This window comes from Lepus europaeus, chromosome 9 (assembly GCF_033115175.1).
Source record: "Lepus europaeus isolate LE1 chromosome 9, mLepTim1.pri, whole genome shotgun sequence".
NCBI lineage: Eukaryota > Metazoa > Chordata > Mammalia > Lagomorpha > Leporidae > Lepus > Lepus europaeus.
Window position 1 is genome coordinate 25,349,478 of NC_084835.1, and position 24,758 is coordinate 25,374,235.

At 40.9% G+C, this 24,758-nt stretch overlaps 1 protein-coding gene across 1 annotated transcript in view; it reads left to right on the plus strand.

Moving 5' to 3' along the window:
* DOCK3 (dedicator of cytokinesis 3) overlaps positions 1 to 24,758 on the plus strand; it is a 455,873-nt gene that overhangs the window by 342,106 nt on the left and 89,009 nt on the right. Inside the window, exons 14-20 of the mRNA XM_062199955.1 lie at positions 1,095 to 1,220; positions 9,386 to 9,510; positions 10,929 to 11,091; positions 11,596 to 11,702; positions 12,265 to 12,436; positions 12,814 to 12,911; positions 22,180 to 22,263. Coding sequence (XP_062055939.1) covers positions 1,095 to 1,220; positions 9,386 to 9,510; positions 10,929 to 11,091; positions 11,596 to 11,702; positions 12,265 to 12,436; positions 12,814 to 12,911; positions 22,180 to 22,263 — 875 coding nt within the window. The remainder of the gene's footprint in view (positions 1 to 1,094; positions 1,221 to 9,385; positions 9,511 to 10,928; positions 11,092 to 11,595; positions 11,703 to 12,264; positions 12,437 to 12,813; positions 12,912 to 22,179; positions 22,264 to 24,758) is intronic.

Here is a 24,758-nt window from a genome sequence, read left to right on the forward strand (position 1 = left end):
TGCCAGTTACAGTGTCTGGCAGCTTTTTGTTCCTCCTCCCCTCCACCATTGCCACATGATTCTTATTTCTAATCTTCTTTGTTACTGTCTCCAGGTCATCTTCTACTCTTCTTTATTATCATAACACGTTCTTCCCTCGTTTCTGTACATGTTCATCTTCTGCACAATTCTCCAGTTTATAAGTTAAAGAGGATGCTTCCTGCTGACCCATAATTCAGCCCTACATTCATCATCTTGGTGTGACAGCTAATCCCATTCATGGTCTCAGAGTTGATAGGCTCTAATTCCATGTAGGAGTGGCCTTTTATGACCTTCTGGCCCGTGGCTGTCTTGGGGACTTTTAGGAATGGAGGAGGGGATTTCACAAGATTCTAACTTTGTTGGAAAAACTCCAGAGGTGCAAATAATGAGCCAGAAACCAACACAACATGAAGAGACATTAGAGAGTCTTGGAAGTTCTGAATGAAAATCATTTTTTAGGAGGATCTGAAATTCTCATGAGATCTGAGGCAAGGTTTAGTTAGGCCCACAAAAGGTCTTAGGTGTCCTTGTGATGCAGTGGTTCTGTGCAGGGAAGGTGTGAGATCTATCTTAGTGCAAGGTTGAAGCAGCAACTTGCTTCCCATCCTTTGGCATACTCCTACCTTCCAACACAATACATCTTAGGTCCAGCCTGTGGGGTGCACTGACCCAAGGTCCTCTTGGATCATACTTGTTTCTAGTCTGCAGATTTCTCTGCGTTTTTAAATGTATGACCTCGGTAGTTTAGCCCTCTGATTCCATATTCACTGAAGGCCAAGGAGATCCCAGGCTAGATGCTGGGAAGCAGAGAAGAAAGTCATTCAATCTCCCTGACTTCAGTTTGTGTTTAATAGAGTAGTTGATTGATTTATTAAGGTCACCTTCACTTAAATGCCTTTAGCTTTCTAGAATTTTGCTTCAAAATAAGTTATACTTTTGGTATTAAAACTTTTCCTGAGAAAAATGCTGAACTTTGCCCGTTTTCCTCTGGAAAGTGTAACTTTTTATGTCTTTTCTAATACTACATAACAGAATGGAAATGTGGTTCTAAGAAAATACCTTTCTTTTTGCAGGTTTGATCATTTCTCTTCAGCTTCTTCGTGGAGACATGGAACAGATCCGGAGAGAAAATCCCATGATTTTTAATAGGGGATTGGCAATTACAAGAAAATTGGGATTTCCTGATGTCATCATGCCAGGTAGGCAGCACTGCTTGACGCTGGGGAAAACGTTGGAGTTCAGTGCCCCTCTCAGGAACAGGTGGTGAAATGTGCTATGGAGGAGCCCTGCAGCCATTAATGGCCTCCATATCCCAGGATAGATCACAGACTACAGTTTGTAGCCAGTGGCCCTTTTGGCTGTTATAGGCATTTGTTCTTTCAGAAGCCCCCACATTACTTTCACCATGCAGAATGACAATCCAGCATTTGGGCTTTGTTATCTCCTGTGGAGAATGAATGATAGACAGCAACATGGAACTCTACATGGAGATGCCTTTGTACCTTTCTCTTCTATCGCATTACTTGGAAAAGAGCTGCTTCACAAGAACTTCCTGCTTAAAGAGAAAAACATATCAAAACATGCCCCTGCAATATCAGTGAATCCCATTTGTGTAGAAGTAGCAGATATATTTTAATCTATAGGAAAAATATTACAAGCAAGTTGTATAAATTTGGCACTTTGAACAATGCTACCTGGCCAGTTTCTCAGGAATTGACTCATACTTTTCACCTACTACCTGACAGAGAGCAGCCAGGGCAGAGACTGGAATGCATTGTTTCTCGGTTGTAGTTCCAGTAGGTTAATACCCGTTCATGTTTTTTAACTGGGTGAGTGGAAGTAGAGATGAAGAAGTGGATCCAAATGGACCATCAGAACCAAAGGGGCTATCGGTAGTGATGGAGCAGTAGAGGCATGATTCAAGTGGATGGCAGGTGCCCTGGTCCACAATTGAAGGTGCAGGCAGAGAAGAAGTTCAGAACAGGCAGATGTCTGGTTATCTGGATATAATCCAGGAATAGGGAACCCACCTCTCAGTTGAGTTTTAATGTACTATTAAGAACTTATTTGCATCTGCTTAGAAAGGCTAGGCCAGGCTAGATTGGACTGATTGGGACCACTTGAGGTATCATCTATTTGGAGTTATTCATGGTGCTCTAATTCTCTTATTGTAACATTAATCAGCACATACCCAAAGAGGAGCATGGCCCAAGCTTAGAGGAGGCCCAGTTGATGGATCCAGCTGCCTTCCAACTCCCAGGCTATGCCCAGATTTGCTTTCGATCTCCTCCGTCTGTCTTCACAGATAATGTGCATGCAGAGCAGGCCTCTGTGTAGTCTTCATCTCCTCATGCCTGCAGGAGAGTCTTTCAGATGGGAAGTTTAAGCCATTAGTCAGTGATACTTACTTTCGAAAACTAAGGAGATGTCATGCTTATGAAAAGGCCCCCAGGATGTTTCATCTTGCTGTCCTGACACCATTCCTTAGCTCCCTGTAGACCTGGTAATCAGGATAAGAAGAGCCCAAGCATAGTCCCTGATTTCTAAGGCAATGTAGCTTTGAAAAAAAAAGAGACAGATGATTATCAAAATTGATCTGGTGATCTATTTAAATTACATATCTAAACTCACATGGTGGAATAATGGATTCTAAGAGATATACTATAAGTTCTTCCTCTGAGGTCTTAATTTGTCTAATATTGGGCATTATCTTTGTAATAGTCCTAGGGATTAAAATCAAGTGAGCAAAGACTATAAAGGAACAAACTTCAGTCAAAATGTATTCAAACAAAATTTGATTTTAAATTACAGTGTCTCAACCTCATCCATGGAAAGAGATGGTTTTTCAGAGTACTCTGCAACTCTTTATGTTGTTGGCACACATATTTATAAAGGATTTTTGGGTGTGTTGGAAATGGCTTGATATCTGCAATATCAAGTGTTGGTGAGGCAAGCTGGAGTTAAGAGAATTTTTCCCTCCCATGAGGGAGCTAAGGGACCATTGTGTAATTTGTCCCATAAAGCAAAGAAATTGAACAGTGCTGGGATGTCCAGAATGGAGCTGTGAATATGCTGCTTCCTGAGTTACCTACTTTTGAAGTTTTCTGTAGCTGAAAATAAGTAGTCCTTTGTGTATATTCTGTCCTCTCCTCCATTCTTCCTCTTCCTGAAAAAAAAAGAGCTTCCCTTACATATGGCAACTCTCCTCCCAGTGTTGTGGGCTGTGAATAATTGGCAGCACTGTTCACATACCCCAGTATACTCTCAGAGTAGACTTGCCTTCCTTGGATGTGGTGATAGTCCTGCACCTGCACGTCTTGCTGGAGCAACAAAAATGTGTTTTACATTGTGATCAGCCTTCGTGGGAAACAATGGTTGTAGCAAGAAGTTCCTTGGTACAACCTCTTGGCTACCTATCCACCTGCAGCTGGTCCACCATTCATCTGCTGGGCTACAGCAGTCCCCAAGCCCTCAAAGTGTTTGTGTGACTAAGTTACAAGAAGTGGCAACTTCATCATCTTGACACATGAACATATGGAGAAAGAACAAGGAAACAAATTGTTTCAGTAACTGTGAACATTTCAGTACTGGAGTCTGAGAAATTAAAGTAAATTGAAGAAAAATTAGAATTACTCAAAAGCTGTGATCCTTATTTTAAAACTACCCAACATTTGGCAGAAACTGCCAGACAGACACTCATTTGGAGAGGACTTTTTTTTCCCCCCCTTTGGTCAGGATGACCCAGTTAGGTTCTTATCAAAACATAGTGGCAGAGCTGCAAAGACAAGCTATAAGCATACCAACACCTAACTTGCCATTTCTGTAAAGGTCTTTCTGATAACCAGTCAGTGCTTTCCACAAGAGTATATGTATATATATGTACCATGTGGGTGCTGCAAGCACCAAGATATCCCATTTTGTGCCACAACTAATGCCCTAAATACACAGCCATCGAGCTGTGCTCAGGACCCAAGGCAATGAACAAGAGGCAACAGTGATGCTACCAGCATCCCAGGAGGCATTACCACTGGGGTCCCAGAAAAGGCATGCCAACCTAGCAAATGCTATCTTAATGACAGATGAGCACATACAGCATTTGGTTTGTTGGTCACCATACTTCTATGAACATTTCCTCCTTTCCTCCAAATTCATTTTAATTCAATATAAAAGCTAATAGCTTTAGCACACTTTTAGTCCTTTCCTAGATTTTTAAGAATATAAGCAGGAAAAAAATTGACATAGGACTGGTGTTCCAGGTAGACAAGTTGATATTAACATTGTTCTCTATGACTCACATCTCAGAATTAGCCATAATAAAACTGTAAAGAAAACTGGCAGCCAAAATAGTGTGACCTGAAAGGAATGATACAAAGCCTCATGCTCAGCAAGGGGGTGCGCCCTTCTCCAGACCATGCCTAACCCGAAGAGATGTGCTCACACCTGTATGTCCCCTGTGTGTCCTAGCTTTCTTGGAAAGTCTGTGCCCTTGGGTCAGTGGTGATACAGGGCTCTGTCCCAACTCACTAGAAAGTGCACTATTTTAACCTGTTTTCTAAGCCTTAAATTCCTAAGGTTATCATTGACGGTGGGTAATAGGGGCCACATTTTCTGTTGGTTAAATGGTCTTCTGTCTTGTCATAAGAAGTCCACCTATGAGTCAGTGTTTTGTTCCAATTAATGACTAAACTTTTCCAGAAAACAGTGGTCCTCTAATTTTAGTGTGCATCAGAATCACCTACAAGGCTTGGGAAAATGCCAATTTCTAGGCCCACCCCAAGAATGTCTGATTTAGTAGGATTGAGATGGTACCTGACAATTTGCATTTCTCACAAGCTCTCCAGTGATGATGATGATGCTTGCCTTCTTTGAGAACCATATCCTGGAAAGTATTCTGCTTTGGGAATGTTTCGCCCTTCCCTGAGTCAGATCTGAGGCTGTAAATTGGTTGCCCTGAACTTGCCCATTAGCTGTGCAGGCATGGCATGCCTCTGGAGGACTCTCTGACACTTGCCTCTATGCTCAAAAATAAACTCTGCCCTTTCCTCTGACCCTTGGTAAAAAGTACATCATGCTTCATCACCAACCTCCAAGTGATAGTTCTTTCTCTTTTCCTATTTGTCTTAATTGTTCTTGTTTCTTTCTGTGCTGTCCCCTCATTCTCGCTCCTTTCTTTCTGATGCAGAGATGAAGATAGTTGGGTGTAAGTTCCTGCTTTTGTATGTCCTGTCTGCTTATTGCCTGCTTTGCTCCCATCTTCATTTGTTTCATGGAATGTTCCAATACTGGATGGGGTGTCATGTACATTATTAATCCTTCATCAGTCTCACCTTCTTGAGTAACTGATAATACATAAAAAGATAACATTACCAGCCCGCCCTAGAACACTGTATTTCTTTGGATATTCAGTAAGATCTGAGGAATTTGAGGCTATATTAGAATGCTTAGAAAATATTAACAAGTCTGAGTGTATAGCTACAGGTAAGGATTTTTATGTGAAACAGATGAGTTACTCCCATTAACTTACTGGCCCACGAGAGAAACTAATACTGACCCACAAAAGAAATACTAATGATGTTACACTATGTCTACGCCTTCATCCTATTAGAGTAGAAGACATCACAGATTTTAGAAACCAAAAATATGACATTGGAAACGTGGTGAGAAAAATATGCAGCACATAGTTACTGGGTACTCTTAAGAAGTCCACCCAAGATGTTTTTTTCTTTCCTATTATTTTTTGTCAGTTGATCAAGAAAACGAGGGCTACTACAAAAAAAAAAAAAAAAAAAAAAAGACTGGCTTACATGCCCAAAACTGTCCAATTTTTTTGGTAGCTAACATCTCCACATTTTCATGAATGCTATCAGGACACTTGCTCTGTTCTGCCTACAGAGAGAATTGGCACCATCCCAAGCAGGCTGCTGTGTCTATGGGGAGGAAGTCAGTTCTCATTTTTTAAGCATTTTAGAAAAAGAAAGCACTTCCACAGAAGGCTTGCCTAATCATATCTGGAGGTGGTTGTCTACCTATACCTTGTGGTATAAATAAAATAGTATTAAATACTGTTAAACTTGAACCCAAAGCCTACTAATATGTGGTATGATTTATACAGAAGGAACATGCATATAATAAGGAATCCACGCCATGCCCAAATATGTATGGGTCCTCCTGGACCATTTCTGCTGAATAAGAATTCTGCATAGGCTGGAACCATATGAGATATATGAGGGGACTTCAGCAGTTTATGGAAATGCATATTGTGCAAACAGCTGTACATGGCTTTCAAATTTTTTGCATAGATATAAACTTACCTTTTAACTCTATTTTTCCATGAACTCTTTGAAGTCTCCTCATATGTATCCAAACTCTAAGGCTAAAATATCTGACAAAAGAAACTCTAGTGCCTGAGTTTCTCTGACAAAAGGAACTCCTCTCAGAAGAGACCTGCAAATGTGTCATTAGCTCTTTTTCTAGAGTAGTACTGGGTTGCACATCTCTAGAGAGTCATATCTGTCACTGCTGGATGCCGTGGCACAAGGCAGCTCTCACAGGGTTCCCCATCCCTAATGAGTTCTTTGGCTGAATAGCACTGTCTGCTCACACCTCTCACTCTGTAAGGACTCCCGAGTCTATCAGGCCTGTCATGATAAGCTGGCCTCTGGCTCATCCCCTGTTTCTTCCCAGTAGCTGTTTGTGTGGAATGGCAGGAATCAGGATTTTTGATGTCTAGTTGCAGTAAAGTGCAACTGTTCTTCACACACATTCCAAGCCAGATATTAGCAAACTATAACCTACACACCAAATCCAGCCAGCAGTCTGTTTTTTAATTTTTTTGCCAGCTAAAATTGGTTTTTGACATTTTAAAGGATTGTAAAAAACAAAGAACATACAGCAGAGACATATGTGACCCCCAAAACCTGAAATATTTACTATCTGACATTTTACAGAAAAGTTTGCCAAACCCTGCCTCCTCTTAAGTAAATAGTTCCTAACCTGCAGCTTCACTAACGGCTAACATTGGCTATTTTGTGAGGTTGGATATGGGCTGTTTATTCTGAGGCCCTTTTACAAGAATAAACTCACTTTGTTCATCTCCATTCAGGAACCTCTATTGCATGCCACTTGAGCACTAAGGACTCAGAGATGTAAGGCATTGTTGGTGCTGTAAGATGCTCTGCCAATCTTAGGGAGTAAAGGGCACCAAACAAAGGGATGCAGGGCTGCCCAAGGCTCTTCCTAAAAGGGTGACCAATTCGCAGGGTCATTTAACATTCCCTACTCCCATTCCCTGCAGAAAACCCTCACTCTTCTACCATTCCTCCATGCTGCCTAACAGCTACCCAACCCCTCGTCCGTGGGCAAACTTCATCAGTGTTCTCCCAGCAGAACCCTACTTCTAATCCTTGGTAGTAAACCATGGAGACTTCAGAATCACCTGGTGATTTATTTTTTTTTTACTTTTTAATTTAATTTGAGAAGCAGAGACAGAACTAGAGAGCTCTCATCTCTCCATTCACTCCCAACCTGCAACAGCTGGGACTTGGCCAGGCAGAAGCCAGGAGTCCAGAACTTAGTTGGCAGGGATCCAATGGCTTGAGTTATCACCTACTGCCCCCCAGGGTGCACATTAGCAGGAAGCTGGAATCAGGAGTGAAACTGGGGCTTGAATGCACACACTCTAATATGGAATTTAGGTGTCCCAGCTAGCTCCTTAGCCATTAAGCCAAATGCCCATCCCTAGTTTATCCCATTATATTAATAATAATCTATGGTTCCAGTTACATTTGGATTTTGGAATCTCTGTTTTCAAGATTGATTCAATCACCTTGTGTCCTGACAGGATCAAATTGATGAATTTGAGTCCTCTCTCCTTTTTACTCACCTTCCTCTCCCATACACACAAACCCCTTAGTGATTTTTTTAATTAATTGATTTATTTTTGAAAGTTACAGAGAGGGAGAGACAGAGATCTTCCATCCACTGGTTCACTCCACAGATAGCTGCAATGGCCAGTGCTGGGCCAGGCCAAAGCCAGGAGCTTCATTCAGGTCTCCCATGTGGATGACGGGTTCAAACATTTGGGCCTTCTTCTGCCATCTTTCCAGGCCATTGTCAGGGATCTGGATTAGAAATGGAGCAGCTGGGACACAAATCAGCATGTGTATGGGATGCTGGTGTCACAAGCAGCAGCTTTACCTGCTATGCCACAATGCAGCCCCACACGTGAGTGATATTAATAGATATCCAAAGGAAGCGGATGTTTTGAAACTCATCAGAACTCAAAACAGAGACCTTACCCAGCCAAGTAAGAAAGTCTATGCTGACCATCCAACACATGCAACATACATCCTTTCCTACTTGAGCCACAGTATTTTGAAAACTGTAATTGTACAGTTGTACCCCTAGGATATGAAGGTGAAAACCCCAAAAGTCTCACATGTATGTCAGTCCTGGCCAATCCCTGTTCCATGCATGAAAAATGTTCAGACACTTCCACAACTAGAGAAACATTCAGTACAGAAAAGATGACATTGTCATGTGTCTCTGACCAAATGAAACTAAACAGAAACAGTCCTCACTTCTGTCATTGTGATTCCAGGTAATGAACACAGTCAGACTCAGAAAGAGTAAGGGAGGTGGGGGTCAACGTGGTAGCCCAGCAGGTTAAGCCACCACCTGCAATGCTAGTATCCCAAATGAGCACCAGGTTGAGTCCCTGATGCTGTGTTTCTGATACAGCTCCCTGCTCATGCACTGAGAAAGCAGTGGAAGATGGCCCAAGTCCTTGGGCACCTGTACCCATGTGGGAGACCTGCATGGAGTTCCTGGCTCCTGACTTTGGCCTAGCCATTGTAGCCATTTGAGGAGAGAACTAGTGGATGGAAAATCTCTTTCTCTCTCTGTCTCTGACTCTCTCTATGTAACTCTGCCTTTCCAGTCAATAAATTTTTTTAAAAAGAGGTGAGGATTGCAACACACACAAAAAAAAATTAAAGAAAAAAAGGAGGGATTGTTAAGACAGATATGATTAAAATAAGTGTTTATTTAATACTTAGATTGTAGCTGTTCTTTTGGAGAGAGAGAGGGAGATTGAGCAGTCTGAGCACCTACAATGTAAGAGAATTCTCTGCCTTGGACAAGCCTTGGAGAACACCTTTAAGATTCACACTTAGCAACACATAACTAACCAACCTGGGTACTGCTGCACCAATATTGGTAGAGTGTTCATTGTTATTAACCAAGCTTGGAATGCCCTCAGCACCCATCCAAACCCCAGAGGATCCAAATGCTAGCCTGGTCCTCCATGCAAGTAGGGCAGTGTATTTTCTGTGGTCATAAGGACATGATATTCATTTTCCCACAGGTGATATCCGCAATGATTTGTACCTAACTCTGGAGAAAGGAGATTTTGAGAGAGGAGGAAAGAGTGTACAAAAGAATATTGAAGTGACAATGTATGTACTTTATGCAGATGGAGAAATCTTGAAGGTAAGACTTGGAATCTAATGTTGTAATGATTTTTCAAATGATCCCATACACACTTGTCTTAGCCTTTTCTTATCTTCAGAAAAACCCTACAGTGTGCTTTGAGAAAGACTTCCAGTGTCATGACCTTTATAGATGTTCTTCCTGGTGTTTGGCTTGATTCCCTCCTGCTTCAATTCAAACCTGTTTCCTCTAGTTCCGTCCTATAGCTTACCTCTTACACCATAATATGTAGCAGAGCACTGCCTACTTTTGGTAACTGTTAGTAGGCCCCACTGTTCCTTTTTGTTCCTAGAAGTAACACAAAAAGTAGGGTTTGAACTTTGGTCAAGGATGACAGTTAGATATTTGCTGGTACCTGTTTAGTGAGACAACGAACAACAGCCTTGGACCTTGGAAGATTCTTTCTAGCCATTGTAGGACAAGGATCATCTGTTACTCTTCATTGAAAGTGAAGACCTGCAGTGCTGTTTTTCCATTGTTAGTGTGTCACTTTTCCCCTCAGTCATGTCATTGTGAAGTTCCTGGTGAATAACAAGGCACCATTGGCTGCATACTTGGTAGAAAGTATATTAGTCTTTTATAAACCTCGCTTCTCTGTGTGAGCAACAGCCCTGGGAGGTAGGTAGAACAGTAATAATCATTCCTATTTTACAGAGAAAAAGGGTAGAATTAGTTGCAGTTATTTCCCAAAGCAAAACAGAAATAGAAGAGAATGTTGAAGCAGTGATTTAAATGATTTCTCTTTTTAAAAACCCAGCTCGAGGCCCTAACATGTTCATTGTTTATATAAAGTGTACAGAGAGCATTAATGTCAGCTGCTCCTATCACCCTTGTGTGGATAGGGAGCTTCTCCTCTCTGTGTTGCCCAAAGCTTTCTGTCCTCAGACTGCATGTCAATATTTGCAAGCCAGGGTCAAATGAAATCGGCCCTGTCTTATTTATATCCAAGGAAAGTCAAACAAAGCAGCCAAAAATGCCAGTCCAACGTCGGCTGATGGAAATTAAAAAACAGGCTCTCTCTACCTTGCCACTTAATTTTTTTTTCTTATTCGATAATATGTGTGTGTAGTTGACTTCTCCAATGGAACTTATTGTTTCCTTTCTCAGTGAGGATGAATTGCCTACCTTAGTGATTCAAACAAACCATCCAGCTTCCCTCCAATTACTTGAGCAGTGAATATGGTTACTTCTGCCCCAAGGAAAATACGCAGCATTGTGATGACTGATTCTTTATACTATTTACACAGTTGCTCCCAAAAGTATTTCCTCTAAGTCAACTATATTTTCCCATATCATAGATTTGGCCTGATATGAAAATGAAACCTTCGGATAGGAGAAAGTAGAGCATTCTGATAACACAGAGAAGTCCATGTGCTTCCTCCAGGAAAGTGATTCCTTGTTTTGCTTCTCTCTTCTAGGATTGCATCAGTTTGGGTTCAGGAGAGCCAAATAGGAGTTCCTACCACTCCTTCGTCCTTTACCACAGCAATAGTCCTCGTTGGGGAGAAATTATCAAATTGCCCATCCCCATTGACCGGTTCCGAGGTTCCCACCTGCGCTTTGAGTTCAGACATTGTTCCAGTAAGTGAGACTCTCTCCACATTCTCTTAAGGATATGACTATAATTCTCCTGTCTGGAATGGAATTAAGTGGAATCTTATTGTTGGGGCAAGAAAACAAGTCAGGAGTAAATGGATACCCAGAGGTGGGATGTCATCAGAGGCCATTCTTTGGACTGTAAAAGCAGTGGTTCAAAACTGTGGCATCTGAAAGTGGCCCTTTCTGGTGTCCAATGTCATTCTCCTATGAGTGTTTCCTTTATACCTATTAAGTTACTGCTTAAAGAACCCTCAAGACCAGCAAGTTAGTTCCTGTTGGATCTAGGTAGCCTGTATACCTTGGGATATCAATGGAAACTCATTCCAATACATTTCTGATCATTCCTGCCAAGAGCTTGCCACCTAGTTAATAAAAGAAGTAAGGGGAAAATAATTTAGGTGATAAGCATGAAAAGAGTTTCTATTAAAAGCAAGGTGGGGCATGAAAGTGGGGACAAAAACAACTAACACTTGGCTCTGATTGCAGCAAAGGACAAAGGGGAAAAGAAACTCTTTGGCTTTGCATTCTCACCCCTGATGCGTGATGATGGTACCACCCTCTCAGATGACATTCATGAGCTTTATGTGTATAAGGTATGGGGCCCTATAGTTTCATCCCCACCCCTTAACCCCCTGAGACCAGTTTTACCCATGGTTCTCAGTTAGGTGATTTTCACTGTGCAGGCCAGAGGACCCAGGTTAATATGTTGGTGGGTGACAACATGACAGTCGTGGGCAGGCTTTTGTCTTTTTAGTGCAGAGGCCTTCCTCCCACAAGTAATGCCACCTCCTACTCCACTGGATGGAAATCCATTACCAGTCCCTCTGTGCCACTGTAGTCTTGGCTAGTACATTCTAAGACCTGCTATTTGAGATCATGGTATTGTCAGCTGTCACAGTGTAACTGCTACCCAAAGTTGTTTGCACCCCAGGTAGAGGCAGCATGTTGCATCACATTTTGTTTAAAGGGCACGTGAATTGTTCTGGGCTGTTTCTGAACAGAAAACACTTTTCACTTTTCCAAGAAGACCTGAAGCCTAAGGCCCAACCATAGGGACATGAAAGCAAACATCAACTCAGAAGTTCCCTGGGACCTAGTTGTTACACATGGTGTGTGGTTCAGAAACCATTCTGAGTTCTCTGTTCTTGCCTACAGTGTGATGAGAATAGCACATTTAACAACCATGCTCTGTACCTGGGCCTGCCCTGCTGCAAAGAAGACTATAATGGCTGCCCTAATATCCCTTCAAGCCTCATCTTTCAGCGCAGCACCAAGGAGTCTTTCTTCATTTCCACACAACTCTCCTCTACCAAACTCACCCAGAATGGTAGGTGATGATGCCTGCACAGTAGTGCCTTCCAGTGTTCTCTGTTGTTGGCTGCACATTATTAGGGCATGTTGAGGGAGACAAAAATGATGGCTTCTTTATGCCATCTTAAAAAGGCTCCTTTCCCTTTGAAGTTGGAGGAATCACTCAGCAATAGCATCCCATGAGGTTTCCTATTGTTTTAGTAGCTCCAGGGGGCACATTCAGCATTCATAATTGTTTCTTCGGTCCTGATAACATCACTTACAAGCCTGTTATGGTAGTGCTCAGAGCGGCTTCTGTTCCTCTAGATCCCACTTGTCTTTGGCTGAGAGAGTTAGGGCTTCATTGACTTTGAAATAGTCAGGATTCACTATCTATTTTGGCTTGTTTTATAGTTGACCTCCTTGCTCTGCTGAAATGGAAGGCCTTTCCAGACCGAATCATGGACATCCTAGGGCGGCTGCGACATGTCAGTGGGGAGGAAATTGTTAAGGTACGTCTTCTCATCCATTTGAACATACTGCCTAAGGAAGAATGTGGCAGGAGGGGCTGGCATTGTGGCATAGCAGGTTAAGCTGCCGGCATGCCAATTCAGTCCTGGCTACTCCATTTCCAATCCAGCTCCCTGCATAATGCTCCTGGGAAAGCAGCAGAAGGCGGCCCCTGCCACCCACGTGGGAAACTTAATGGAGTTCCAGGCTCCTGGCTTTGGCCTAGCCAAGAGCCCTGACTGTTGAGACCAATTGGGGGAATGAACCAGCAGATGAAATATCTCTCTCTCTCTCTCTCTCTCTCTGTCTCCTTCTCTGTCTCTGTCTCCACCCTTCAGGCATCATTCTTCTTTTCAAATAAATCTTTTAAAAAATAAAAGAATCTGGCAGGAGATCAACTTCCCAGTGATTTCTGCCAGGAAGCCTCCCAGATCATTTCTCCAGCTACATAGTAGATGAATAGAGTAGTTTCAGAGGTTTGTTGTATGTTTTGTTTAGGTTGGATTTTTGCCTTTTTTGTTATTGTTATCAGCTTTTAATAGGGGGAGATATGTATCATATCAGGTTTGTTATGTTTTAAAAGTTATGCTTATAATAAAATCTTTTCTGACTTTGATCTGTAGCTAACAAAGTGATAATTAAATGTAGTAGTAAAAGCACGCTTTTGCATATAATCCTGATAGCCTATGCTGCCTGCATTCCTTAAGGTCTTCTCTTCTTCCTTAAGTCTCTTCCTCATTTTCCTTACTCTGTAACCTTTTTGCCACAAACCCAACCTGATGTATTTCTGTCTATTCTCCTGGTTATAAAAACTCTAAATATTGCTTATTGGCTTATAGCTGCTGATTTTCCCGAGTCTCTCACTTGGAATACTTCTTTACTTCCTCAACTGCTTTCTTCAAGGTGCCTTTGTGCAATTTCCCTTCTAGTGGCCTTAAGCTGACAGCAACTCTGTTTCCAGTTGTCCTTGTAGAGCAGTGTTTACACATCTGGTTTAAGCTCAAGAAAACCCCCAGGCATTTCCTAGTAGTGAATCCTATACAGTGGACTAAACTATACTACGTTTTGGTCATCAGCAAGAACAGTGGAATGTAGACCAGAAAAGTCTGGGGAAGATATCTTGTCCATAATGAGCATTTTCAGCTCTTCCATCACAGTTGTCAAATCAGCACAGATGGAATGCCTATAATTTAATTTCACAGCTCCATTGACCTGATAATGTACAACATGGTATATCTAAATAAGGAGTAATTTTAAAGTCTGTATACTTTCATAAAGTTAATGTATGAATTCTGTCTTGATCAACTAAGATTATCATAAAATATTTTAGCTTTTCATAAATTAATTTTAGTTTTGAAACAAGATAAATTATGCTCATGTTTTTCTTCTAATCATATTAAAAAATATCATCCAGTACATAGAAAAAAATATTAAAACGTCTAAGGTGTTTTTTTTTTTTTTTTAATTTTTGACAGGCAGAGTGGACAGTAGAGGGAGACAGAGAGAAAGGTCTTCCTTTTTGCCGTTGTTTCACCCTCCAATGGCCGCCGCGGTAGGTGCGCTGCAGCCGGCGCACCGCGCTGTTCCGATGGCAGGAGCCAGGTGCTTCTCCTGGTCTCCCATGGGGTGCAGGGCCCAAGGACTTGGGCCATCCTCCACTGCACTCCCTGGCCACAGCAGAGAGCTGGCCTGGAAGAGGGGCAACCGGGACAGGATCGGTGCCCCGACCGGGACTAGAACCCGGTGTGCCAGCGCTGCAAGGCAGAGGATTAGCCTGTTAAGCCACGGCCTTACGTCTAAGGTTTTTTAAGAATGAATTGTCAGGCCGGCACACCGGGTTCTAGTCCCGGTCGGGGCACCAATCCTGTCCCGGTTGCCCCTCTTCCAGGCCAGCTCTCTGCTGTGGCCAGGGAGTGCAGTGGAGGATGGCCCAAGTCCTTGGGCCCTGCACCCCATGGGAGACCAGGATAAACACCTGGCTCCTGCCATCGGAACAGCGCGGTGCGCCGGCTGCAGCGCACCTACCGCGGCGGCCATTGGAGGGTGAAACAACGGCAAAAAGGAAGACCTTTCTCTCTGTCTCCCTCTACTGTCCACTCTGCCTGTCAAAAAAAAAAAAAAAAAGAATGAATTGTCATATTCCTGATAAGAGAGTATCCTACGAGTCTGTCTGGATTTAGCGTCAATAATTTGTCTCCAACCAGCTATAAGAGAATATGTAGCATTTTGAAATATTTTTCTTTACCTTTTGTTGTAAAAGTTCAAGCATACATAAAAGTAGGCAAATAGTATAAAGAACCCTATGTGTGTCCCTCACCTAGCCCCAGTGAATATTAAACCATTACCAGTCCTGACCCAGCAACACCCCAATCTATATCTTTTAACTCATATTGTTTTACAATAAATTGTAAATGTATCATTGAAATTGAGATTTGACCATCAGAATGTTAGATTCGATTTTTATTTTTAAAAATCCATTTAGGGCAGCACCACTGCTCACTAGGCTAATCCTCTGCCTGCGGCGCTGGCACCCCGGATTCTAGTCTGGTCGGGGTGCTGGATTCTGTCACAGTTGCTCCTCTTCCAGTCCAGCTCTCTGCTGTGGCCCAGGAAGGCAGTGGAGGATGACCCAAGTGCTTGGGCACCTGCACCCACATGGGAGACCAGGAGGAAGCACCTGGCTCCTGGCTTTGGATCAGTGCAGCACCAGCCATAGTGGCCATTTGGGAGGTGAACCAATGGAAGGAAACCTTTCTCTCTGTCTCATTGTCTAACTTTGCCTGTCAAAAAAAAAAAATCCATTTAAATTTTTTACTTGAGAAGCAGAGAGAGAGACAGATACAAGGACGGAGAAAGTACTTCATCTACTAATTCATTCTCCTGCTGCCCACAGCAGCTGGAGTTGGGCCAGTTTGTAGCCAGGGTCTGCATTAACAGAGAGCTGTAATTAGGAGCCAGAGCCAGTAATCAAACCTACAGATTCCAGTATGGGATGTGACATCTTAATCCCCAGATCAAATGGCTTCTCCCAGAATTTTTTTTTTTTTTTTGGACAGGCAGAGTGGATAGTGAGAGAGAGAGAGAGAGACAGAGAGAAAGGTCTTCCTTTTTGCCGTTGGTTCACCCTCCAATGGCCGCTGCGGCTGGCGCATCACGCTGATCCGAAGCCAGGAGCCAGGTGCTTCTCCTGGTCTCCAGAATTTTTAAAGACTGAAAGCGTCCATCAGTATTTATGATTCTCTGCCTTTGTTTTTGTATCTGAAAAAAAAAAAGACACTTGCTCAAAAACAAATAATAGCACCCCAAAGAACAGTGAGAATTGTTTTTACCCTTCATCAGCTTTATCCTCCATTCTCAAGGGATACTAATTCTTAAATAAAGAAATAGTTTCTTTTTGTAGAAAGATTTTATTTAATAAATATAAATTTCATAGATACAGCTTTTGGAATATAGTGGTTCTTCCCCCCATACCTGCCCTCCCTCCCTTACGCCCGTCCCACCTCCTACTCCCTCTCCCATCCCATTCTTCATGAAGATTCATTTTTAATTATCTTAATATACAGAAGATCAACTCTATACTAAGTAGAGATTTCAACAGTTTGTACCCACACAGACACACAAAGTATAAAGTACTGTTTTAAGACTAGTTTTACCATTAATTCTCCTAATACAATGCATTAAGGACACAGGTCCTACATGCGGAGCAGGTATACAATGTCTCCTGTTATTGATTTAACAATCGACACTCTTATTTATGAGGTCAGTGATCACCTGAGGCTTTGGTCATGAGCTGTCAAGGCTGTGGAAGCCTCTTGAATCCACAAACTCTGACATGATTTAGACAGGGCCATAATCAAAGTGGAAGTTCTCCCTTCAGAGAAAGGTATCTCCTTCTTTGATGACCTGTTCTTTCCACTGGGATCTCACTCGCAGAGATCTTTCATTTAGGTCATTTTTTTTTTGACAGAGTGTCTTGGCTTTCCATGACTGAAATACTCTCATGGGCTCTTCAGCCAGATCCGAATGCCTTAAGGGCTGATTCTGAGGCCAGAGTGCTCTTTAGGGCATTTGCCATTCTATGAGTCTGCTGTGTAGCGCGCTTCCTGTGTTGTATCATTCTCTCCTTTTTAATGTTATCTATTATTATTAGCAGACACTTGGTCTTATTTATGTGATCCCTTTGACACCTATTCCTATCTTTATGATCAGTTATGCACTTAAACTGATCGCTTTAACTAGTAAGATGGCATTGACACCTGCTACCTTAATGGGATTTGGAGTCCCATGGCAAGTTTTTCGCTTTACCCTTAGGGGTAAGTCCGAAGGAACATGTGACAAACTGTACATATCTTATCTCTCTTATTCCCACTCTTACTTTTAACAGGGATCAATTTTCAGTTGAATTTAAACACCTAAGAATAATTGTGTGTTAATTAAATAGTTTAACCAATAATATTAAGTAGAAAAAGAAAATACTACAAAGAATAAAACAGTAAGCTGTTCCTCGTCAGGACAAGAGCTGATCAAGTCATTGATGCTCATAGTGTCTATTTCACTTCTTTTTTTTTCCATTTATTAAACTTTTATTTAATGAATATAAATTTCCAAAGTATAACTTATGGGTTACAATGGCTTCCCCCCTCCCATAACTTCCCTCCCACCCACAACCCTCACCTTTCCCGCTCCCTCTCCCCTTCCAATCACATCAAGATTCATTTTCAATTCTCTTTATATACAGAAGATCAGTTTAGTATATATTAGGTAAAGATATTCTACAGGTTTCCTTTTAGGTGCTCAGTTAGTTGTCAGATATCAGGGAGAACATATGATATTTGTCCCTTTGAGACTGGCTTATTTCACTCAGCATGATGTTTTCCAGCTTCCTCCATTTTGTTGCAGATGACTAGATTTCTTTCTTTTCTTTTTTTTTTTTTTTACTGCTGTGTAGTATTTCAAAGAGTACATATCCCATAATTTATACAGTGTTCTGTTGATGGAAGTTTAGGTTGATGCCATGTCTTAGCTATTGTGAATTGAGCTGAAATAAACATGGAGGTGCAGATAGCTCTTTGATTTACTGATTTCATTTCCCTTGGGTAAATTCCGAGGAGTAAAATGGCTGGGTCATATGGTAGGACTATATTTCAGATTTCTGAGGTATCAACAAACTGTCTTCCATAGTGGCTTTACCAGTTTACATTCCAGCAACAGTGGATTAGTGTGCCTTTTTCCCCACATCCTCACCAGCAGTTGTTGTTTGTTGATTTCTGTATAAAAGCCATTCTTATGGGGATGAGGTGAAACCTCATTGTGGTTTTGATTTGCGTTTCCCTAACAGCTAGTGATACTGAACATTTTTTCATGTATCTGTTGGCCATTTGGAGTTCCCCTTTTGAAAAATGACTGTTTAGGCCCTTTACCCACTGATTAACTGGGTTGTTTGTTTCATTGTTATGGAGTTTCTTGATCTCTTTGTAGATTCTGGTTATTAATCCTTTATCAGTTGCATAGTTTGCAAATAATTTTTCCCATTCTGTCAGTTGCCTCTTCACTTTCCTGGCTGTTTCTTTTGCAGTACAGAGACTTCTCAATTTGATGTAATCCCAGTTGTTAATTTTGGTTTGGCTGCCTGTGCCTTTGGGGTCTTTCCCAAAAGTCTTTGCCTGTCTCAATATCTTGTAGGGTTTATGCAATGTCCTTTAATAATTTGATGGTGTCACATCATAGATTTAGATCTTTAATCCATGTTGAGTGGATTTTTGTGTAAGGTTAAAGGTAGGGGTCTTGCTTCATACTTCTGTATGTGAAAATCCAGTTTTTCCAGCACCATCTGTTGAAGAGACTATCCTTGCTCCAGGGGTTGGTTTTAGCTCCTTGATCAAATATAAATTGATTGTAGATGTTTGGATTGATTCCTGGTATTTGTATTCTGTTCCATTGGTCTATCCATCTGTTTTTGTAGCAGTACCAGGCTGTTTGATTTTAACTGCCCTGTAGTATGTCTTGAAATCTGGTATTGTGATGCCTCTGGCTTTGCTTTTGTTATGTAAGATTGCTTTAGCTATTAAAGGTCTCCCGGTGCCTCCAAATGAATTTCAGCATCATTTTTTCCAGTTCTGAGAAGAATATCTTTGGTATTTTGATTGGTATCACATTGAATCTGTAAATTGCTTTTGGAAGAATGGACATTTTGATATTGATTTTTCTAATCCATGAACATGGAAGATTTTTCCTTTTTTTTGTACTTTCTTCTATTTCTTTCCTAAAGTTTTATAATTCTCATTGTTGAGATCTTTGACATCCTTCGTTAAGTTTATTCCTAGGTACTTGGTTTTTTGTTTTTTGTTGTTCTTGTTGTTTTTGTTTGTTTGTTTTTGTAGCTATTGTGAATGGGACTGATCTTATAAGTTCTTTCTCAGCCGTGGCATTGTCTGTATATACAGAGGCTGTTCATTTTTGTGTATTGATTTTATATCCTGCTACTATACCAAGCTCTTATATGAGTTCCAATAGTCTCTTAGTACAGTTCTTTGGATCCCCTAAATAAAGAATCATATCGTCTGCAAAGAGGGATAGTTTAAGTTCTTCCTTCCCAATTTGTATCCCTTTAATTTCTTTTTCTTGCCTAATGGTTCTGGCTAAAATTTCCAGGACTGTATTGAATAGCAATGGTGAGAGTGGCCATCCCTGTCTGGTACCAGATCTCAGTGGAAATACTTCCAACTTTTCCCCATTCAATAGGATGCTGGTCATAGGTTTGTCATAGATTGCCTTGATTGTGTTGAGGAATGTTTCTTCTAAACCAAATTTGCTTAGAGTTTTCATCATGAAAGGGTTTTGTATTTTATCAGATGTTTCCCTGCTTCTATTGAGATAATCCTAGTTTTTGTTCAGCAGTTAAGAAGTATTTTCTTTTTTTTTATTTTTTTAAGTTTTTATTTAATGAATGCATTTTTTCATAGGTACAACTTTAGGAATATAATGGTTCTTTCCCCCATACCCACCCTCCCACCCTAACTCCCATCCCACCTCCATCTCCCTCACCCATCTCCTTCTTCATTATGGTTCATTTTCAGTTTGATTTTATGTACAAAGGACCAACTCCATTTTAAGCATAGATTTCAACAGTTTACACACACACACACGACATATAGAGTACAATTTGAGAACAAGTTTTGTAGTCTATTCTCATAGTACAACTCATTAGGGATGGAGGTCCTACATGGTGAGCAAGTGCGCACTGACTTCTGTTGTTCCTTTAACAATTAACACTCTTATTTATGAAGTCAGTGATCACCAAGGCTCTTGCCATGAGCTTCAAGAAGTATTTTCTAAAGATAAAGCCTAGCCTGCTACATCCTCACCCAAGTATATTTTATATAATTGGGCCACAGTAGATAACAAGGAACTATTGAACTCTGGGATCCCAGGAAAGTTAGCTTATTTTTCTCAAAAGAATTTGGCTTCAGACTCACTTAGATTTTTTCTTGTTTATTAAACAATAATTGTACATATCTATGGGATAAAGTGTGATATTTCATGTATGTATGTTTGTTTCCTGATCAAATCAAAGTAATAAACATTTGCCCCTCTCTGACATTATTTTATGATTGGTACCTTTTCTGTTTGCTCAGAAAATATAAAATAGATTATTGTGAACTATAGTCACTGAACTGTGCTGTATAACACTAGCAACCCATTCCTTTTATCTAACTCAGATTTGATACCCACTATTCAACTTCCTTTTATATCCTCCTATCCCTCCTAGGCTCTAGTAGTTACTATCCTATGTTCATACTGAGTTTTTTTAAGCCTCCACTTATGAAGAGAAAATACAATATTTGTCTTCTGTGTCTGGCTTATTCACTTAACATAATGTCCTCCATTTTTATCCATTCTGCTACAAATGAAAGAATGCACACACACACACACACTCACACCACATATTCTTTATCTATTCATCTGTTGATAGGCACTTTAGTTGATTCTGTATCTCTTTTTTTCTTTAAAGATTTATTTATTTATTTGAAAGGCAGAGTTACAGAGAGGCAGAGGCACAGAATGGGGAGAGAGAGAGAGAGAGAGAGAGAGAGAGAGAGAGAGAGGGGGTCTTCCATCCACTGGTTCACTCCCCAAAAAGCCGCAACAGCTGGAGCAGAGCTGATCGGAAGCCAGGAGCCAGGAGCTTTGTCCGGGTCTCCCATGCTGGTGCAGGGGCCCAAGGACTTAAACCATCTTCTACTGCTTTTGCAGGCCATAGCAGAGCTTCACTGGAAGTGGAGCAGCCAGAACATGAACTGGTGCCCATATGGATGCCAGCACCGCAGGCAGTAGCTTTACCCACTATGCCACAGCACCAGCCCCTAATTCTGTATCTCTTTTTAAGATATTTTATTTGTTTATTTGAAAGGCAGAATTACAGACAGAGAGATACAGAGAGAAAGGTCTTTCTTCTGCTAGTTCATTCCCTAAATGTCCGCAATGGCCAGAGCTAGGCCAATTCAAAGCCAGGAGCCAAAAGCTTCTTCCAGGTCTCCCATATGGGTGCAGGGGCCCAAGCACTCGGGCCATCTTCTACCGCTTTCCCAGGGCATTAGCAGAAAGCTGAATTGGAAGAGGAGCAGCTGGGACACAAACCAGCACCCATATAGGATGCCAGTGCCTCAGGCAAAGGCTTAGCCTACTGTGCCACAATGCCAGCCCCTGATTATGTGTCTTAGCTATTGTCTATAGTGCTGCACTAACCATGGTGATGCAGGTACCTTATTGATATAATGACTTCATATATTTTTCATATATATCCACTAATGGGATAACTGGATCACATGGTAGTTCTATTTCTGGATTTTTAAGGAATATCCATACTGTTTCTATAGTGGCTGTTAGTATAGTATTACTAATAGTAATACTCTTTTATAGTATACTAATAGTATACTATTTTATATTCCCATCAACAGTGTTTATAAAAGTTCCCCATTCTCCCTAGCCTTCCCAGAATTCATTAACTTTTTGTTCTTTTGATAATAGCCATTCCAGCTGGGGTGAGGTGATACTTCATTGTGATTTTGATTTGTATGTCCTTGATAGTTAATAATATAGAGCATTTTGTCATAAATGTGTTGACAGTATATATTTCTTTTGTGAACTGTCTATTCAAGCCCCTTATCCATTTCTTTTTTATTATTATTAATATAAACAGATTTCATTTATGGAAGTTTTATCATATCTACATGTTCCTAAGACCCAACCCCTTGTTTTTTTATGTTTCAGTTTCTACAGGACATCCTGGATACACTTTTTGTAATTTTAGATGATAATACAGAGAAATATGGCCTGTTAGTTTTTCAGTCTTTGGTAAGTCACCTTCCTAACTTTTCTTTTTTTTTTTTTCAACCTATGTAAATTAGTTCCACTTTTATTTTTTTTTCATTTATTAAACTTTTATTTAATGAATATAAATTTCCAAAGTACAGCTTATGGGTTACAATGGCTTCCCCCCTCCCATAAATTCCCTCACACCCACAGCCCTCCCCTTTCCTGCTCCCTCTCCCCTTCCTTCACATCAAGATTCATTTTCAATTCTCTTTATATACAGAAGATCAGTTTAGTATATATTAGGTAAAGATTTCAACAGTTTGCCCCCATATAGCAACACAAAGTGAAAAAAAATACTGTTGGAGTACTAGTTATAGCATTAAATAACAGTGTACAGCACATTAAAGACAGAGATCCTACATAATATTTTTTAAAAAATTAATTTTCTATGCCATTTCCAATTAACACCAGGGTTTTTTTTTCATTTCCAATTATCTTTATATACAGAAGATTGATTCAGTATATAATTAGTAAAGACCTCATCAGTTTGTACCCACACAGAAACACAAAGTGTAAAAATACTGTTTCAGTACTAGTTATAGCATCACTGCACATTAAACAACACATTATGGACAGATCCCACATGGGGTGTTTAAGTACACAGTGACTCCTGTTGCTGACTTAACAATTTGACACTCCTGTTCATGGCGTCAGTAATCTCCCTAGGCTCTAGTCATGAGTTGCCAGGGCTATGGAAGCCTTTAGGGTTCGCTGACTTTGATCTTATTCCGATAGGGTCACAGTCAAAGTGGAAGTTCTCTCCTCCCTTCAGAGAAAGGTACCTCCTACTTTGATGGCCCCGTTCCTTCCACTGGGATCTCACTCACAGAGATATTTCATTTAGGTCTTCTTTTTTCCATGGTGTCTTGGCTTTCCATGCCTACAATACTCTCATGGGCTCTTCAGCCAGATCCGAATGCCTTAAGGGCTGATTCTGAGGCCAGAGTGTTGTTTAGGACGTATGCCATTCTATGAGTCTGCTGTGCATCCCACTTCCCATGTTGGATCATTCTCTCCCTTTTTGATTCTATCAGTTAGTATTAGCAGACACTTGTCTTGTTTGTGTGATCCCTTTGACTCTTCGACCTATCAGAGCCATCAATTGTGAACTGAAATTGATCACTTGGACTAGTGAGATGGCATTGGTACATGCCACCTTGATGGGATTGTATTGGAATCCCCTGGCACATTTCTAACTCCACCATTTGGGGCAAGTCCAATTGAGCATGTCCCAAATTGTACATCTCCTCCCTCTCTTTTTCCACTCTTAAATTTAACAGGGATCCCTTTTCAGTTAAAATTTAAACACCTAAGAATAATTGTGTGTTAATTACAGAGTTCAGCCACTAGTACTAGAACAACAACAACAACAACAACAAATACTAAAAAGGATAAAGTATTACATTGTACATCTAGAGTCAGGACAAGAGCTGATCAGGTCATTGTTTCTTATAGTGTCCATTTCACTTCAACAGGTTGCCCCTTTGGTGCTCAGTTGAACCGATCAAGGAAAACAAATGATAGTTGTCTCTTTGGGACTGGCTTAATTCACTCAGCATGATGTTTTCCAGATTCCTCCATCTTGTTGCAAATGACCGGGTTTCATTGTTTCTTACTGCTGTATAGTATTCTATGGAGTACATGTCCCATAATTTCTTTATCCAGTCTACAGTTGATGGGCATTTGGGTTGGTTCCAGGTCTTAGCTATTGTGAATTGAGCTGCAATAAACATTAATGTGCAGATGGCTTTTTTATTTGCCAAATTAATTTCCTTTGAGTAAATTCCAAGGAGTGGGATGGCTGGGTTGAGATGGGCCAAGGACCTCAATAGACATTTTTCGAAAGTGGATATCCAAATGGCCAACAGACACATGAAAAAATGTTCAAGATCACTAGCAATCAGAGAAATGCAAATCAAAACCACAATGAGGTTTCACCTCACCCTGGTGAGAATGGCTCACATTCAGAAATCTACCAACAATAGATGCTGGAGAGGATGTGGGGAAAAGGGGGCACTAACCCACTGTTGGTGGGAATGCAAACTGGTTAAGCCACTATGGAAGTCAATCTGGAGATTCCTCAGAAACCTGAACATAACCCTACCATACAACCCAGCCATCCCACTCCTTCCTAACTTTTCATGTGTAGTATTCCTGTCACTTATTTCAAAAAATCTAAGGGAAGGAATTTATTGAAGTTAATCAGTACTAGGTATAGATATACTAATAGAAAGAGACTAAGCAATGTCAGTCAAGGAAGACCAAACAGTTAACCTACCAGATAGATCCTTCCAAGATCAAATTTGAAAAGTTCATTGTAGCAGATGTAGACCTTGGCTTTGTAGTTCTGGGTCCTCAATCTTATCACTCTTTCAGGTTTGCCTGTCCCCTGACACAGTTACCTATAGCAGCAAGAAAAACAGAGACTAATAGAGGAAAACATGTGGTCCATTTTTTTCATTTACACACTGGGA